Source organism: Bactrocera oleae, chromosome 6 (genome assembly GCF_042242935.1).
Source record: "Bactrocera oleae isolate idBacOlea1 chromosome 6, idBacOlea1, whole genome shotgun sequence".
NCBI lineage: Eukaryota > Metazoa > Arthropoda > Insecta > Diptera > Tephritidae > Bactrocera > Bactrocera oleae.
This window is the reverse complement of record NC_091540.1, coordinates 43,657,134-43,677,133: the sequence shown is the minus strand read 5'-3', so window position 1 is coordinate 43,677,133 and position 20,000 is coordinate 43,657,134. Positions and strand designations below refer to the sequence as shown.

Sequence of the window (20,000 nt, the reverse complement as noted above, 5' to 3'; positions counted from 1 at the left end):
TCATCCGCCCTGTAGCACGTGGCAAATTTGCATTCAAACAACCGATAGGGTGCATAATATTACTTCGCCTTTCATATTTAACTAAAGTGCTTTGAATATACTCAAAGTAGTGCAGTGTGTTCTCAGTTTCGCTGCCACATTAAGTCCAGGCAGTCGCAATTCTGAAAGTGAGGAGACGGCGAATGCCAGAACAATTGCAGCCACACTTTTATTCGCCAAAGCACTTTTATGCGATTCGGTGGCACAGTTATACACTGCTCCAATTCAAAATTTCCTTTGCAGCTGCTGCATTTATTTCTCTTTACATTTGGCTTTCGCTTTTGCGACGCCGTATCGTTTTGACCTTACGCTGCGCATATCTTGCACGAACTTCGCCACTGTAAATCCACAACCGTTTATTCTGCTTTTGAGAGCTTTTGCAACTTTGTTTGAAGTTTCTTGCCAGCATTTGCATTTATTTCAGTCAAAAATAGAACAATTTGCGGCAATTTGTATCGGAACTTGTAAAACGGTTTATTCACTTTGTTGACACGTTTCAAATGTTGGCGATAAATTCGCAAAGTAAATGGGTCGTAAGCACTCACCTGAATCCAAATTAAAGCAAGTGATTTTCTAGTGATTTAATTTTTGATTAACTTAAGGATAATTATAATGATGTTAAATACTTAAAATAAATTTATAAAAAATTCTTGATTTCAGGGTCGACCCGGGCTACCTGGCCCCAAAGGTGATTCAGGTATCAAAGGACAGAAGGGCGAAACTGGCGGACGTGAAGGAGTAAGTATATTGAATTATAAGAAAATATAATTAGTAGAGCTGGATCGTAGAGCATAATATCTCATATTCAAAAAACAAATAATTCTAATATAACAACAGATGATGATCGACGCAAAAATACTAATTTTCTACAAAATGAAAAAGAATGAGTTCGAAAAAAATTTGCTTTTTATTAAAAAAATTAATTTTAAGAGCGGCTTAAAAATCAAAATTATTATTGTATTAAAAAACTAGTTCGTTCATTTATTATACCACTAATATATCTAATAAATACATGTGAAAGTTTCAAGCTGATCGGTGCAGCTATTTGGCGAATCGACTTAAAATTTTCGGAGACTCATTTGAAATATATGTACATTCGATATACATACGAGTACATGCAAATAAAAAAATCGATTTTTCGAGATTCGCAAGTGGACATAACTCCTTAGGAACCATTTTTGACGTCCACAAAAACTCTTTTGCAGAAAACTTCTGATATTTTCCTCTAATGATTTTAGAGAAGCTATTAACAACTTAACTCTTACCATAATACTTTTTTCAAACATACAAAGAAGCATACCTGCCAACAAAATCACCATTTTCCAAGCCAATGCAATCATCAACTACTTTGTGACTTAATTTATGCAATTAGGGTTAGCACTTAAAGCAGAAAAGTATGCATACAATAAAAGCAAAAACAAAGGAAAATTCTCACCATCCATTTATGTGAGTGAAACTTTAGCCGTAAACAAAATTTTGCAATATAAACAACCGCGCTGTAGTAGAGAGAGGCTACAAAGCTTCAAAAATGACGAAGAGCCAGCAAGGGAGCGCCAACAGCCACACAACCATAAGCAAAATAACCAAAAGTGTGCGATGGAAGCAAACTTAAGAAATGACTTTGGCGCTAATGTTGACCCCAATGAATGCAGCCAAACCCATTGCGCTTACATACTTACAGTGAATGCCTAAAATACTGCGGATATCAGTCCGCCCCACTCTGAGCAAACCAACGAGTCCACGGGTACATTTTTTTTTTTTGGTAGCAAATAAAATGTTGCAGGCGGGCAGCTGGCAGCTGCGACAGCACTGCGGTGCATGAGTTTGGTGACATCAGCGCACATTTTCGAAAGTTGCAGGTTCACTCCCTATTTTTACTGCACTAAGGAGTTTATTGCAACCAAACGAGTATATAAGTATGGCGAATTGTAATGAGAATTATTCCACGAAATTCGGCCCATATATATAGACTACTGTTAGCATCACACGAGCTAATTTCACCGCTAATACAAGGGGTGTCGCCTCAAAGCACAACGGTGCAGAATTCATTGATCGACAAAGCGTTGAGCGGCACTTAAGCCCAAATGAAAATAAAAAAATTGGCTCTTTCAAATAAAATTCCCCCAACGCAATAATATAATTTATATATAATAAACCTCATAGACAGACAGAGAGACAAAATTATTCACCTAATTTTCGTATATTCGGATATTCGTATGAAATAAGTACGTAAAAAGTCTGTATGTGTCAAGTTATTTGTGGTGTATAATAATACTTAAACAGCCATAGGAAAATAATACTAACGTAGTACACAGCTCGTTTTTGTGGATTTGATTATAAAAGTTTTGAAAATATTACTCTTCTTTATGATTTGAAGATCTTAAAGAACAAATTTCAATAGAAATTTACGCCACATTATTTAAAGAAAAATAAAGAAATAGAATAAAAGGATGAAAATGCTCGTTTGTTAGAGCGAAACCCCAATACTTGTTAGGGATCTTATGACCTGTGCATAACCAAAAATTATATACTAGACCAATAGATTGTATTAATGCAACCAATTGCTAAAGCAGCAACCTATATTGTTTGTACGACTTTTACATTGTTTAAAATAATTACATTTTTTAATAAAATTAATTTTCAGAAAACAGCACGCTGATGTCTAGCACCATTTATTGAGGAACCTGTTGATTGATTCCTCTTCAAATTACTACTAGAGTAGATCAGTTACGGTTACGAGGCTGATCCTCCTTACCAAATTCATTTTGACAAGTTAAAGCCCGTTCAAATGCAATTTTTACTTTTCGCCTTAGGGCATTTTCGATGGTCTTTACACTGGTCGCTTAAAACTTCCCAATCTATGGATAAGTACACTTAGTAGTCGAAGGGAACTGCTTGACATAAAAAAGAAAATCCTGAATGGAACAGTTTTAGATTTCTTTTCTTTTGACTGAAGTTAAATGTATCATCCCGTCTCACTTATCGAAGCAGCTTAGAACCTTACGGCTAAAATTGTAGATAAAAATTTTAACCAAACTAAACTTTTTGCCGCATTGTCCGCATGTCATGGTTTTGATTCTAATTTCTGCAGATTTGCCTTATTTGACTCACTTTTTAACATAAGAAAGTTGTATTGATTTCTAATAGAAAAAAAATCGTAGAAATTTATTATAACGTAAATTTAAATAGCTGAGCAGTGTAAGATATCGAAGCTTAAAGACTCACTTGCCTTTCATGACTCGGCTATCAATGGATTGTGCCTCTCACGTCGGTTGGGCGGGACGAGGGTAATCGGTATAATTAAAATTTCAGGAGAGATTCCTTTAGGACAGCTGGTGCGTTCAAGCCCATTTGCTAGATAGACTAAAATACCTTAATGTTTGGACGAAGCATTTTTGAGGGCATTACAAAGTTTTTAAGGTGGCTAATAGCAATTCCAAAAATTCACCGAAAGTATATTGAAATTGTTTCAACCTCAGACTGGCGAAAACTGTACTGTGGCCCTTCTTCATGAAACTTTGGCTACTTGCGTTCGGCAAAATGTTTAGCATCATCGCCTGTACCTAAGCCAACTGAACAGTGTCTAGCTAGAACTCCCAAAACAAATTATTTCAAAAGTATTTTCCATTCCTCTCTGAGCCAGAATGTTTGCACGGCCGCACAAGTTATTATCATTGACCAGCACCTAACAAACTCACGTGAAAACCATAGTTGAGAGTTTTTGAGCTTTCATGCCTTAAGTTCTTCAATATTGGTCTGTAAAAATTTTAATAACCAAATCTACTTCTAATAATATTTTGTATACAATACTTACTATAATTATCACAAATGATTATTACGTTTAAACATTCGCGCCAACGAATAATATACACAATACGAGTACTGAATCACCGTTGAAATTTAACCCATGCAGCAGAGAACCACAAACGAAAAGGCGATTTCGGACGCAGTATGCAACGCAGACAAATTCAGCAGGGCTTTTGCTCACCAGCCCCTGTTCGCTGCCTTTATCTCACCGCATGTCTGCGCGCTTTGCGCTTTTAACTATACCGACCCATTTAGAGCTACCTCCATCTACACTCCTCCTTTCATAGCAGGGAGCTGGTGACGGCAGTGAGCGGCAAGCGAGAACATCATATTAATTAGAGCAACTAAAGTAGTTTTCCACTTTGCGCCTCAACCCTTCAACGCGACTAAGCCACGACCGCACCTTTCGCCATGCGCCATGCGCCAAATGCAAAACTCTCCCCGCTACAACCGTTTCACAGAAGACGCTCGTGACGCATTTCACTGCTTTGTGTGACGTTTGTGCATTTAAATATCTGAGTCTCAGTGACAAAATTGCTTCATTGTGCGCTTTTGTTCGACAACGCTGAGAGCGAGCGCGGCATTCAAAAGGGGGAATGCCGTAATAAACTTGTTGGTCTTGTATTTGTTATTGTTGCATTTGCTTATAAACTATTAAACTATTCAACTCTTTTTAAGTCTTCTACTTCTTTTCCCTGCCTCAGTTTCTAGCGTTCTTAGTCTGCAGCGTTTGATGTCCTAGCAATTTTGACTTTTGCCGCTGCTTTTGATCTTATTTTTGCTTTTGGTTTTACTTTTACTTTTGTTTTTGTTCTCGCCTTTGTTGATCTGCACAAAACAGTGCATTTTAGAGATAGCATTCGCCAGGTATTCCGACTTTAGCTTAGTTACTTTTGTCTTATGTGTATTTAACAGCAGGTTGCTAAGTTTATTATTCATCAACTTAATGTTTGTATAAACTTGATTTAAGTGCTTGAAAGCAGGTCAGCGACCAAACTAAATGGTGCGCTGCTGTAATTGCATGTAGATATGTATGAATCCACTTCTACGTGCATACTTGTCAATAAGAAGCTTTCCATATTCTACTTGAAAGGGCTATAAACAAGGGGTGTGCTTTGTTGGTATACCAGCTTTACGTGTAGATTTTCCCTACCTGGATGACAGAATTAAAAGCGGAGAGTATTTTTGCTTTTACAGCATCTCTTGATGGAGGTGTTAGGAAATATTATTATATGAAAATAGTTATATTAAAATTTAATTATGATTGTCTTCAAGCTACCTCATCAGCAAAAACGACAAATTAAGTTTCAATAAATGAAAAAGATCGCTAGGTGTTATTAAATATAATTCCTTTGATGTTATGTGTTTACAAGTTGTGCCAGGAAATACTTCTGCATTCTGTCTCTACTGTTCACTGTGTGGTAATTCCTTAAAAATTTTGAGTTCCCCTTTTAATGAATTTTTGTCAATAGGAGTCCAAAAACTTCACACACACAACAAACACTTTATTGTTAAGGGAGTTTGCCCGACTTTTAACTTTACGATTCTAGGACAGGATAGAAAATTTATGCCTAATAAGAGAGAGATGGGGATAAGGGATCCTTATGACGTATTCGAGTTAAAAAGTAGCAAAAGGATACGAAGATCTGGTTTAACATTGTTGAAAATTCAAAATTTTTTATCAATATATAAGCAAGTTGAGAATTAATTCCTCAATACTTTTGATCGAAAATTACAAAATATTGATAAAACCACACGTCATAGCAGCAATGACTTCGAAATTTAAAAACAAAAATCCAAATAGTAATTGTTGAATTGCATATCATTAAGCACAAGAAAAAACGTTAACTTCGGCTGCACCAAAGCTATAATACCCTTCATAAACCCTTTATTTTAGATAATAGACAGCTATATGCTATATTTGTATAATCTGAACAGTTTCCTTGGAAATTGTAACGCTTCCTTGAAAAGTAATCTCTGCCAAATTTTGCGAAGATACCTTGTCAATTAAAAAAGTTTTCCATACAAGGACTTGAGTTTGATCGGTCAGTTTGTATGGCAGCTATATGCTATAGTGGTACGATATCGGCGGTTCCGATAAATGAGCAGTTTCTTTTAGAGAAAACGACGTGTGCAAAATTTCAAGTTGATATCTCAAAAACTGAGGGACTATTGCAGGTATATAAAGACGGACAAACGGACTTGGCTAAATCGACTCATTTCATCACGCTTTATATATATACTTTGTTGGATATCCGACGTTTCCTTTGGGGTATTGCAAACATCGTGCCCCACTTAATATACCCTCTTCAGGGTATAATTACAATATATTGGTATGGCTTTAGCTCGATACTGTTTTGTAGTTATACAGCCAGGTGTTTTACGAATTATTTTCATTTCCTCAAGCATATACCTTGTGATACGAAGTTAGTGGAACCTAATAAAGCTCTGTAGCTTGACTCAGTCGAGGTACTCATTCATATTGCAGAAAACTTTTACTAACCTTCTGATCAAATATCACATGCACTGACAAAGAAAAACTACATTTTCACGTACTTTAATATAAATTTTTATATATATTATATCGCCTTCAAAACAGGCTCCTGAGCCAATCTACATAATTTCCCATACACTTGTTATAAACCTCTACTAGGCCTTAAGTGCCTTCGGTGAATTTCGGTTTTCTCGGTTTCGGCTAATTTTTGGAGCGCTATTCGCTAGACTGTAAGGCAGTATCGACATCATATTCATAAACGTTTGATGAATGTAGGGTCTTCAGCTACCTTGTCAAGCTAAATATTTGCATTTTCTCGAGAATTCACTTTGAGCTATGAAGTGAAGAGGCCCCAAAAGAGTTCTGAAGCTAGGTCCAACCGAAGCTAAATGAGAGAAAAATTGCTGCCATATTTACTAGATAATTTGCTTTTTCAAGAAAACTAGGTTTATTGGCTCCAAAATGTAGTCAAAGTCATTCGCTCCAACTGTGATGAAAGCACTAATACTTTCATATAAAGCTTTTAAAACATTTAAGTGCAAATATAAATTTTATATAATTGAACTATATTTTCCGCTATAGCAAGCTTTTAACATAATTTTTCGTTCATTTTGCTCTTGACTTTATGAAGATGTATCTACCTTTAATGCTCTCAGCAAATAAATATTGGCAAAAGTAATGTGTGAAAATATTTGACCAATAGAAATTGCATTTAAAATGCAACAAATCTACAAAATAAATACTAACAGCATTAAGAATGAATAAAGTAGATGAGCCTGCTAACTAAAACAGAACTAATAAAAACAAAAACAACAATTAAATATTCAAATAATATTAGGTTAACTTACTTTGCAATTTATTTCAAATTTTCCAACACTTAAATTCGAAATTCGGGCGAAATTCACAATAACTTCGCAGCTCACAAGCGTGAGTGTACGTGTGTGTATGTGTTAGGGAAGGCAACACACAATACATATTGATTGCAATACACACACGCGCACTTTTTATTTTTGCAAACACTGAGAATTGTGCAACGCGCAAATGCACTTAAATCAAACTACAATTTCCCCACAGGCCGTAAATGCCCACAAGCCATAGGACCAGCACGACTCGTATACGCATATGCATTATGGCCCATGGACGCACTTAATAACTCAGCGCCAGGCAAAAAAAAAACGACAGCAAAACAATAAAAAACAAAAACAAAGCACAGCAATTGCAATGCTCAGGCAATAACAAAGCAAACGCTACAAAAATAACAAGAATGCGTCGCTAGGATACTGTACTCTAGTAGCGACAAGCGCTCGGCCAGCATGCGATGCCGAGCGGCGGCAGTAAAACGCACAACTTCATCAAAAAATAATAACCGCAACGAATCGCTTGGCAATTCACAGGCAATTCACAGCAAAGTTTCAAATTACTCAACAGCGGCAGCCATGTGCCGTTACAGTTGCCACACCATACATTGTAAGCGGCGAGAGGAGGGGGCCTGTAACTAGTTGTCGCTCTCATTCTATTGTTCGGTTATTTACTTAATGCTGCCCGAGCGCTCGCACAAATTGCAACATTGTGAATAGGATGTGTTTATGCTGTCAGTGATGGCAATGATGATGGAATTCTTGGTGATAATAGCTAGTGTTGTACACGTCCAGCAGACAGAGCATACAACAGGACACTTTAGGCCACAGTAGTGGCACTAACTTGGACCATTATTATTGTCAATTAGTTTGTAACAAACAATGTACATTTTATGTGCCGAGCTTTGAGGCGAAACGTAACTGTTTGGATGCGTGTGTGTGTGTGTGCAGCCCTACGTAGATGTTGTTCACTTAAAAGCTTATACGATTGTTGCTATGTATGTGTGTATGCATGTATGAATGCGTATACAACAGACTGCCGCCGAAACAGCGTCCTAGAGCAACTGCAAGCAGAAGCAAGAGGCTCCTATTATGATGTATGTGTGTATGTGTATAGGCGAAAACAATAAGCAAACAATGTAGCAATAAAGCTAGTGCAAACGACAGCTACATTGCGTCACTCCATAAAATAATCTTCATAAAAGTGCCATCATTATGCACAGACACACAAACACACAGATATGGCTGGTAGCTAGGCAGTTATACTTTAAGGCAAATAACACACACAACCACATACACAGTCGCGCGTCTAGACACAGGGATTGAGATAATATTAGAATAGTAGACAAGCGTGCTTAACATAGCGAATTCTGTTGAGACCCCATTTATGTGGCATAAAACTTGATATTATAGTCGTGCCTGCAACTAAGTGTGCACAATTTATTGCCTAATATGCACAATTAGTGTATAAAAGTGTATAAAAACTACATAAAAATATCTGAAGTTGAACAGAAGGGCAATCATATTTCATAATAATAGTTGTCCAATATAATTTTTTTTTAATTTATTACAAATGAATCCTCTAAAATCTTCTCTTCTCTTCAAACACAGTCCAAAGGCGATAAAGGTGATCGCGGTCAGGATGGACGTGACGGCCTGCCCGGACCACCTGGCTTGCCAGCAGCAGCCGGCGAAGGTGTACAATACATACCGATGCCTGGCCCGCCAGGACCGCCAGGCGCACCCGGTCAACCCGGCATGCCCGGTTTATCAATAACCGGCGCGAAAGGTGAGCCCGGCATGGATTCACGCAGTTTCTACGGTGATGCGTCTTACTATGGACGACCGGGTATGTTATGATTTTTCGCGTTTTTATTTTATTTTATATATTTTTTTATTTTATAAGAAGTATTTTTGAGAAATATTTGTGAGTTGAAACTTGGTAAAGTTAAAACTAAGTAAAGTAAAGCCGTAGTTATATTGAACTAGTTAATTATGTAAAATCCGCTGTATATATTATATTATATACTTATTTTTTGACTAGGCTTATTTTTATTCAATTACAATTTTTGAACATACTGCGTTAAATCCAATGCCATATTTGTTGTTTATTATTGTACCTAACCATGTATATATTACTTAACAACTTACTTCTACCTTTAATCCCATAACTTTGCAAAAATAATGCCTTTTGCCAATAACTAACGCTTGGCATAACAAAAATCCTGAACGCCTTATAGCCAGTGGACGCTCCTCTCTCGATGAAATCAAAGCTTTGCGTGAACTACAAGACTTGAGAGATCGTCCAGACAGCACATCTGGTAAAATATTATCTAATTTATGTCGTAATTTGTTCCAAAAACGCAACTTTTTGCATAGTTTTTCTTTGCAAGTTTTTGTTTTTCACTTTTTGCGTACAACTTTGAATGAATATTGAATTTTCAAAATAGTTTAAAATTTATTTTTCTTTTTATTCGAATTAAAATTCAATAAATATTTCATAATAAATATTTTCATAAATATCACATGATAAACTTGAAATTATAAGTAGCATGGAAACTTATTTTTTATTTAAAAATAAAAAAAAATAAAAAGCAATTAGTAAGTCTTCACAAAATAAATACACCAGATATAATATAGTAATTCATATCGTTAGACGTGGCGAATAAGTAATTTTTGGTATAGATATTTTCAAAGCAATTGATATTTCTATAACCAGGCGCTTTCATTGCAATATTATTCCTAATGGTGACAGTGATAAATAAAATTAACGCAAACTCTAATGTTTTGATGAATATATGCGTATCAATATTCTTGAATACTTGCTATACAAATTTCTTGCAATTTTTGAAGGAAACAAGAAGAAGCAGAAAAGTTAACTTCGGATACATCGAAGCTGAAACATCCTTAAAAAATTCAAAAGATTTTTACAAGAACTTCATTTTCATCGATCAGTTTGTATGATAACTATATGATATAGTGATCCGATGAGATCACTTTCTTCGGCGATTGGACCACTCACTTCAGTAATAACTCATGCCAAATTTAATGAAAATATCTCGTCAAATGAAAAATGCTTCCATACCATCGCCTTATCCCGATCGTAAAGTTTGTATGGCAGCTATATATATATATATATATATATATAGTAGTCCGATATCAGTGCTTCCTATAAATGAGCAGCTTCTTGGAGGGAGCATAACGTGTGCAAAGTTTTATGAAAAATCGATACCTCAAAAACTGGGGGACTACAGACACAAATATATTACTATTCTGAGACTGTCAAATCTGAAACGAATGTTGTTCAAAAGTTTAGCTTAAGTGATAAATCTTTCCTTTATTCGTCTCTATTTAGTTTACAAAACATAAATTTTTTGTTCAAAAAAACACTTCGAAAAGTGTTTATAAAATTTTTTAAAGCTTAGCTTAAAATGCTGGAAGCAATTTTTGTGTAAAAATGAAATTTTGTAACCACAGTTATTCAGACTTTTTGCTGCAAATAATTAATATCTGTAATTATAAATAATATGCATTTTATGTTATCATATTATACACTTTTTAACAAACCCGCAATGAGAGGAAAAATCTCACATTAATATTGCCATCCATACCTTACTCTTTTCAAAAGTAATGCATGTGTATTAAGTTGATCCAGCCAATTACAATTTTAACAATAAATAAACATATCATGAAATTTAATTCATGCTTCCACCGATTATGTGCAGTTTAAGTTATGCCTCATTTAAATATTTTCTTTTTCGTATATGGTAAACATAACATATGTACATTAATATAGTATGTAAGTGAGAGATATTGTACACATACACATAATAGGTAGATACCTATAACCCTAAAAAAATTTCGCTTTAAAAATACAGAGAGTGCATTTCCAGATTCAAATTTTAATGCTTTCAGTAAGTTATGTGTCGCAAGGGCGATAGCTTCTTAACGGAAGGAGAAAAATAATTAAAAATACAAACTTTCCACAAATAACCTTCCTCCAACTTTAACCTTTACCTTACATAAATATAATTCATAATTTTTTTCCGAGCACATTTTTCTGAAGTTATCCATAAACTCCAAACCTGTTTACGAAATTTAAATACTTGTGTGTTGTCAGATTTATTCCTGTATAAGATAGATCAGCCATTAAAATTTATGAAAAGCCCATGATCTGAAACTGATGTCGTCATAGAAAAAAGCTATCAAGAAATAATTGGATTCAGCGGCTGGCATTTTTTGGCTGGTTCACCAAAGCCTTTTTTCTTAACTAAAAATTTGCTTTGATTCGTTTCAACAATAAATTTAATAATTACATTTGCCTAATTAGCGCAATGGATATTGAATATCATTTGATAGACATTTGGTTTTGAAATAATCGTTGTGTTGTATATTAAATATATTATCATCTATCTTCAGATCAAATTAATTTTTAAAACAAAAATATCATCTTTACCGAAGCCTACCTTGCTCGAATAGAAAATATCGAGAAAACTTTTTACAATGCAAATAATTTTAATAATTTTCAAATATATAAAATTACCATAACAAACCCCTTACAGTACCTGGTAATAAACTTAGTTAGATCATATATGGAAAATCTCAACACGATGTGGTTCAGAATTGATTCATGTCTCGAAAAAATGTAACACAATCGCCGTTTGCACTTTCAAATAACCACACAAAAACATTGCGCGCAGAAGAGTATGCAAGACTTTCCACTAATTAAATAATCAGCCTATAATACAGCACAAATAAATTCCATTAGCCTTTTATTATAACGTGCTGTATTTAAAAGATTACGATACGCCATTCATTCATTCCCAGACAATATTTCAATAAATTGGCTTGGCTTTAAGCCTGATCGACTCGAATATTTAATTGTAGACAATATTAAAATTTAATTGGTTTTCAAAATACCCCGATTGAACTCTCCGAAACACATTTAATTCAATTATTTCACATTAAAACAAACAATGAAATTTGCATTAAGGTCATTGTGCAAGTGGCTGTAATACTATATGCAGAAACGGTTGTTGTACAAATATAAATATGAGTGTACAAGCAACTTATGCTATTATTTATTTAACAGTAAATATTAAAAATATTCGTATACAATAACAGAATGAAATGCAATTGTTAAGTGAAATCTCCACAGCAATTATTTGTGCATTGAACTCTCAATGCTATCCTCAATGCTATTATCAATGCGTGTATGACGTCACAGTTTCAGCAGAATATGTTTGTGCACAACAAACAAACAACAATAAAAAATGCGCACTGTTATCAACCAGCAGAAGAGTAAAGAGTAAAAGCGGAAACGAAATGTTTATAGGAAGAAGGGAAAATAGTTTCTCTCAGTTTTTTTTCTGCAGCATGCGCAAGGAAATGCACAAAGTTTATTGATGATTGTTCGCTTTGATTAAATTTCGCTTTTCTTATTGCCCAACAACATTAGCAACATCATTATCAGCATCATCAACCATAATAATGTGATGGTTGTTGCAGCGTCATCAGCATTGTATACACTCAGTCATCGTGAAGTCATTACATTAATGAGTAAATTACATTTGCCACATTCGCTTTCGCAGCGGAACTTCTTCACTGTCGGTTGCTTCAGCGTCGGTTTTTATGTCTATTCTCCCTTGTTTTCTTCCGCACTTTGTGTTCTTTCCACTTTTTGCTTAAAATATTAATGTTATTGTTGTTACACTTCCGCGCCGCTGCACGCTTACAATCACCACAACTACAACAACGAAGATCCACAGCCGATTGGCTGTAAAATAACTGTTGGTTTATGCTTTTGCCTTCCGTTGCTTCATTTGGAATCAAAGTTATGCATAAATTAAATGCGTTTTCAAAAGCAAAAATTATGCAACTCTGAGATGACAACAATTTTGTTAAGCAAAAATGTAAAAATATGAGAACAAATATTAAAATGCATAAGTATTAGTATATTAAAAATGAACTTTATATATTTATAGACTTAAATATTATATACATGATAATAGCGTGCATCAAAAAAACTTCCAAATTTTATTTCAACTCTTACCCTCACAAAAACTTCTATTTTATTTAAGAAAAAAAAAAGCTTGACCAATCTCCATGGCTCAACCCTAAGGCTCGCTATTTTTATTTAAAATTTTGGTGTAGTAATGAACATAGGGGAATAATTATTACTTAAAATAGGATTTGCACCTACTTAAGGCAATTTTTTACCAAATCACATTTTATATTTTTAAAGTTAAGTCGTCTAACTTAACTAAACTCTAAAGATTGTGATCATCTCAACAAAAATAATGATTACAATAATATAAAAATATCAAAATTTTTAATATGGAGCAAACCCGCGCTGCAGATTCAGGTTATGCCCTAACAAGATGGATCCAACGTAACCAAGCCTTTTATTTTCAGTTTAAACCGTGCCTAAATCACTTTACTTTTCCCATATATTTTATATGAAATTTTTTGATGCTTTACAACAAGTACAATCCAATACAAAATTTTCCACTCTACAAAAAAGGTCTTAATAAATTTTTTCATTGAAAAATTGCTATAAAAGTTATTCGCAGTTAAAGTTTTGCATCAAATGCGCTGTAGTATTCATCTAGTACACCATGGCGTCTGGGCAACACTTATGCATACGAGTATATACTTTTTGGCACTAGTTATTGCTTTTATTGTATTTTCTTTTAGATAGTAATACTATAAGGTTACAAGTTGAAACTTCTTTTATAGCAATCAGTATTATACTTTTTGTTTACTTGCGTAGTTTTCTCTTGCTTATATCTCATTAGAGCACTTAAAGTGTTGCCACATTATTTATTATATTGTATATTATTCTTACTTCACAACATGTTTACATTGGAGAGCAAATTTTGTAATGATTTTTATTCGCTCGATTAATTATTAACTATTTTACATTCTCTTGTTATTTTTAAAATTTTTTGCAACTTGCCACTTTAAACTATTTGTTGTTCTAAATGAATTAACAGGCCCGCCCGGTCCTCCTGGTCCACCAGGCCCACCCAGCCATTCGCGTCATGACGATGAAGAGACACCATATTTTTCGGCATCTTCCTGGAATATGCGCATCGTACCAGGTGCGGTGACGTTTCCGAATATTGATGAAATGACAAAGGTGAGTGGTCTGATTAGGAAAAAAAACTGTAGGTTTGTGTATGATTTTCCTAAACAAATGCAAATGTTTAATACCGTTGTCTAAATTTTCTCAATTTCACAAAATTACGCAAGCAAAAATGTTTACTTTTATTTTTTACTCTTACGTCAAACATTTGTATACTTTTTCAAATACTCATTAAAACATATAATTTTAATCCTCAAGAGTAATCATCTATGGCAAATAAGAACTCATTCCACAAACGTTAAAAGCGCCAAGAAACCGTTCGTTTAACTTTTTGATAACATAAATTCTGAAAGCGCGCCGCATACTCACACACAGCTTTATTAGCTCGTAAAAAATCGTTCATTAGCGCTGAGTAATTAATTTTTTTTTAACAATTTATAGTAACTTTCGTGCGCCGAGCGTTTGTAATTAAAATGTGCCTATGATTACAATTTATTTCCATGCCTATTTGCGTGTTCGTCATTTTGTCTGTGCGACAGATGTGCTTTCCCATGTCGCAATTGCGAAAAAACCGCACACTATCATAAATACATATGTTGCACATGGCGCTTTGTTTGCAAAAGAATAAAATATTTTTTTCTTTTTCCTGTTTTTTGCTTTAGAAATCAGCCATGAATCCGCCAGGCACACTAGCCTACATCACGGAGGAGGAAGCGCTGCTGGTGCGCGTCAACAAGGGTTGGCAATATATTGCGGTAAGTGTGCGTGTCGACATGACATTGTTGCATTTCATATTTTCCCAATTTTTCGGCGCTTTTTTGCGTACCACATAAATGTCGGTAGCGCCGTGAAAAGTTGTCGTCGAAAAAACAAACAATATGTTGTACCAGAAAGTGTAGACAAAAACGGTAACGTGCAAATTTGTGCAAGTGTGTCAGCAGAGTAATGTGTGGCACAATTATACATTTATGCCACATCGGCGCCTATGATGCGACTTTTATATATATATATATATTTTTTTTTTTACGCCAGTTTTTTGAGTTATTATTTGTGTGGCACAGTTTTTGTTAATATCTTGCTTTTGTTGTTTGCTCAATCACAGTTATGGAGGAAACATCTGCTTCGATTATCATTATTATTCTATTTTTTTGCGCTGTCACTCATTAATGAAGTGGTGCATGCAAATGCAAATTAAAACTACTCAAATTTTTTATATATTTTTTAATATTTTTTTTTTATATTTTTTGTTTTTTGGCGAGCTAAGAGCATATATAATATTAAATTATCAACCATTTGAAGTCGTCTCAAATGTGCAGCGCTTTACTCAGAAAATAATATATTTTTTACAAGATGCGACTGCACTCGAGTTTAAGGTTTTGTATTTTAATTTATTTTTTCTTTTAAACGTTCTCTTTAAGGAGCTTTAGAAATCTCAGTTTATATTAGTTTTGTCTCTAAATACTTAGAGCACCGCTCTGTCAGAAAATAATATATTTCTATCAACATGCATTGTGAACTCGAGTTTAATGGTTAGTGTTTAACCCTTAAAGGGTCTTAATGAGAGTCGTTTAAAAAGTTTTGAGTTTGTTTGTCATCTGAAAATGTTTAGACCATTAGTGCCATTTCGAAATATTCAGAGCACTACTTTTGTCATAAAGTAATATATTTCTTCTAACATGCAGCTTAAACTCAAGTTTGAAGTTCCGGGCTAAACACTTAAATGCTCTCATTAATATGTTTGAGAAACTTAGAGCTAATTTTAGAGTGAGTATGTTTATAATTAAACATTAATACGGCATTAAATTTGATGGCGGTGGAGTTTTCATAATTATTCATATTTTCGATTAATACATTACCACAAACAGTATACTTCTCTGACGATTTCAATAAAAATTAAATTACTTAAAATCAAAATTTGTATCAGATGTATGTATGTAAGTTTGTCAAGCGCACCCTAAAACATTTAAGAATAGAAGATAAATAAATCCAATTGATTGTACGTTTTCAATACTAATTAAGTAATCACTGTTCATTTAAATTACAGTAATTTAATTAAATTTCCATGTGAGTCTTACCAGAAATCTCTTGTTTTATTAACTGAAACTAACTAAACCGGAGATGCGTAATAAAAATAAAGTATGCAAAGAAAAGAAAGCATTGCTGCAAGATACCAGCTAACACCCTACAAGTAGTATACACTCATTCTCACGCCCACACATACTCGTAGCCAACCAAGTGTAGAGGAAATGACGACAATTTAAAGAAAACATATTAAATAAAAATTGCTCCCAGCGGCAGCATTACTTTATTGACAATTCAGATGATTTTGACATGACAAGAACGACAAGCGCAGGCAGCAATACCGTAATAACAAACAAAATCAAAAGCAACAAGCAACAAAAAATACCGAGCACAATGTGTAGAAATAAAGCAGGCATTGAAATGACTGTAAAAATCTGTAAAATGGAAATTCGAAAATAAAAGAAAACACCCAATCTTGAACATGTTTTAGGCGCGCTACACCCACCCGGTAACCACTTACGAACACACAGACGCATGCACACACAAACACGAAGCCATTTGAGAGTCTTCATGCAGCCCGCCAATCGAGCGAAATTGCTAGTAGCACACGCTTGTTGACTTGTTGTATCGATAAAATGAACAGCCATGCGCTGCCACAGCCAGCAGCAGCTATAACGGCAACAACACCAATGATAACAACAAGCCGAAGATTGACGCCGGCATAACGGTTGCTGTGATTGCTTGAAGATTTTTATTTGCTTATCGACTACTCACTTGACAAAATGAGCACCAGCGCAGCGCAGTCGAAACGTTCGAAGAGGCACAGCGCCGAGCTTTAACAGCTTAGAACGCACTGTGCAACAACAACGAAATAACAACAACACAAACACGATATAAAAAGAACTGGCAAAGACCTTTTGCGCTTCACTCTTGTTTGGAGGAAATATAAATTGACAAACATTGTAGTTTGTTGGTGTACAACATTTTCGGCAACAAACAAATTTGAATGTGCAAAGAAATGAAAAACGAAATCGTAACAACAAAAAAGGTAAAGGAGTGAAGCTGTATGCGAATAAAGTGCATGACTTAAAAGCGGCAACAAATTTCCCATTTTAGTATCTTTACATTCAATTTCCTCTACTCGAAAATGAAAATAGGAAAAAACTGCAGCAATAGCCTTAATCCTAAAGACGTTGCGTCCTTCACAACTTGCATTCATGAGTGTGTGTATGTGTGTGGCTGTGTCGAAAAAGTTTATATTTTCAATCATCTCGCCTTTATCCTTGACGCGCAATCTCTGGCAAATCTCAGTAAACGGCCTTTTGACTCGTATTTGCTCGTTTCGGCTTAGCTTGACTATTGCTTATTGCATAGTAAAGTTGACATTTGTTACTTAAGTGTCGATGTTGTTTGTGAACGTCCTTGCACCCGGTAAATACCAATTCATACCAGTTTCACACTTTTTACTATTTGTTCTGTGTGTCAGTTCAGCTCCGCACGTTTTCAATAAGTTCACAAACAGTTATAATGCCAGCAACACTTTGTACACACACAAATGTCTACACATATTGTACTCATATACTCACATCTATTGTATGACACTTGAATGCAGAGTACTTGAGAGGTAGCTGAGAACGAGTTTACTACTAAGGATTCGCAACTTGTGCTACAATAAACTACAACTACAACTAAATAATCAATCAACTGCAATAAGATGGCGAAGCCTTGCAGTTGTAAAAGCAGGAGTGCTTAGAAAATGCTAAAAGATGTGAGTGCAATAAGTGTATACCCTGTACGAAAAACCATTACAAACACAAAATGTTTCTTCCAGTTGCGCTCGTAAGCGTGCTAACTTCCTTTATTTCTGAGATGAGAAAGCTGTGCAAACTAATTTTTAAGAAATGAGAATATTTGTTGGATAATATTTTGTTCATATGCTACCAAAAGTTCAAGTTTAAGGACGGTTTTAGTGTTTCACGATAGGCACTACCCATAAATATGGAGTTTTTTGAACAAGATAATGTCTTTTAATTGATTTTCATTATTTTGCTATGCTGTACTTAAACTTTAACCTTAACTTAAACTTAAACTTAAACTTAAACCTTAACTTAAACTTAAACCTTAACTTAAAGTAAAACTTAAACTTAAACTTAAACTTAACCTTAAACTTAAACTTAAACTTAAACTTAAACTTAAACTTAAACTTAAACTTAAACTTAAACTTAAACTTAAACTTAAACTTAAACTTAAACTTAAACTTAAACTTAAACTTAAACTTAAACTTAAACTTAAACTAAAACTTAAACTTAAACTTAAACCTTAACTTAAACTTAAACTTTAGCTTTAAGAGATAAAAAGAACAAACCCTGGAAATCGATTATATTGTATATGGTAATTCTTCCTTCAGTAGAAAAAAATTATGCCACAATGTTGACTAAAATTTAATGCAAATATAGGACCGTCTTTTCTTTAAAATAATCTTCTAAAACTAAAAACCACAGTATTGAATTCATCAAGTATCAAATTGATTCCGCAATTTAGACTCCATCCCATTTCGTTGTTCACGAGAAACCTTATCCCTTTCATCCGTCTACCTCGACGTATGAGTAACATGCGCCGCAAAATTAGTAGAACCATCAACAACAGTAACACAAATAACACATGCATACTCTTACATTATTATTTGGCTGCTTTGTGCTGATTTACTGAACGGCTGAGTGACATACTGGCTCAGGGTCTTGCACACAGCCTGCCTAACTGACTAACGGCTTGAGCTACTACAGCCGGCGTCTTTGCTCTCGTCATGTTGTGTGAGTGACAACAACCCGCAAGTAGCTGTGCATAAGAATCACAATGCGCTTTCATTTATTCCTATTGCTGTCATTCTATTTCCATGCTACATGCTTTCCGCCTGCCATTCTTTCTTGCATTCGCTTTCTACTCTGAGTACGCTTCACTATACTGTTTCGCTTCGCTTGCGATTCCATATTCGATTTCCGGTTTGTTGATTTATCCAATCGTTGAGTCGTCAGCGTTTCACTTCAGTTGCGGTACAACAGCAACAACAACAACTGTGCCACCAAACTTAAACACATTTGTCTCAAGCTGCGCAATACTTGCTATCGGCATTGCCCTCGTATGCTCTGCATATTTTCAATGTGCCTTTATGTATGTACACGTCTGTAATAGCTTTCAATAAGCTACTTGCTTCCACACTTCATATACTTTTCAGCCCCCTTTCTCACAGTTTTTCTATTGTTGCTCTGCCGAGCAGCCCCTAAACCGAGACCTGTTTGCTTGATCTCCTTTAAGCTATGCCAAAAAGTTCAAATTGTTTGCCGTGATAAGCGTGTACGCTCGTGCGTGGCCTTGTTTTTCATGTGGCTTGCTTGGTTTGTTCGACGCTTGTGTATGTGTGCATTCGTATATATGTGTGTGTGAGTATTCTTGCGCGCATATCAAGGAAACTACGACGGAAATTATTTTTAACGCAGCAATTTTCCACTTCATTTGCTTCATATTTGTAAGATCTTTGGAGGCAATTGCTTCTCTTTAATTTTATCAATGGATTTTACCATTCTTTCTTGCCAACTACGAGCTCGTCTGATTTCAGTGCCATTGATAATCGAAAACAATTTGAATTTTCCTTACATTTAGTTTGTTAAAAATGCATTATGAATTTAACAAGATAACC

At 34.7% G+C, this 20,000-nt stretch overlaps 1 protein-coding gene across 16 annotated transcripts in view; it reads left to right on the top strand.

The window, feature by feature from the left end:
* Window positions 1-20,000, top strand: part of Mp (collagen XV/XVIII-type protein multiplexin) — a 416,774-nt gene that overhangs the window by 340,916 nt on the left and 55,858 nt on the right. For 9 of the 16 annotated variants that reach the window (XM_070110958.1, XM_036372454.2, XM_036372464.2 and 6 more), the window contains 5 exons: window positions 700-777; window positions 8,809-9,046; window positions 9,438-9,518; window positions 14,193-14,338; window positions 14,947-15,039. In XM_070110958.1, the coding sequence (XP_069967059.1) occupies window positions 700-777; window positions 8,809-9,046; window positions 9,438-9,518; window positions 14,193-14,338; window positions 14,947-15,039 (636 nt within the window). The remainder of the gene's footprint in view (window positions 1-699; window positions 778-8,808; window positions 9,047-9,437; window positions 9,519-14,192; window positions 14,339-14,946; window positions 15,040-20,000) is intronic. The other 7 variants (XM_036372465.2, XM_036372462.2, XM_036372466.2 and 4 more) reach the window with 2 other exon arrangements.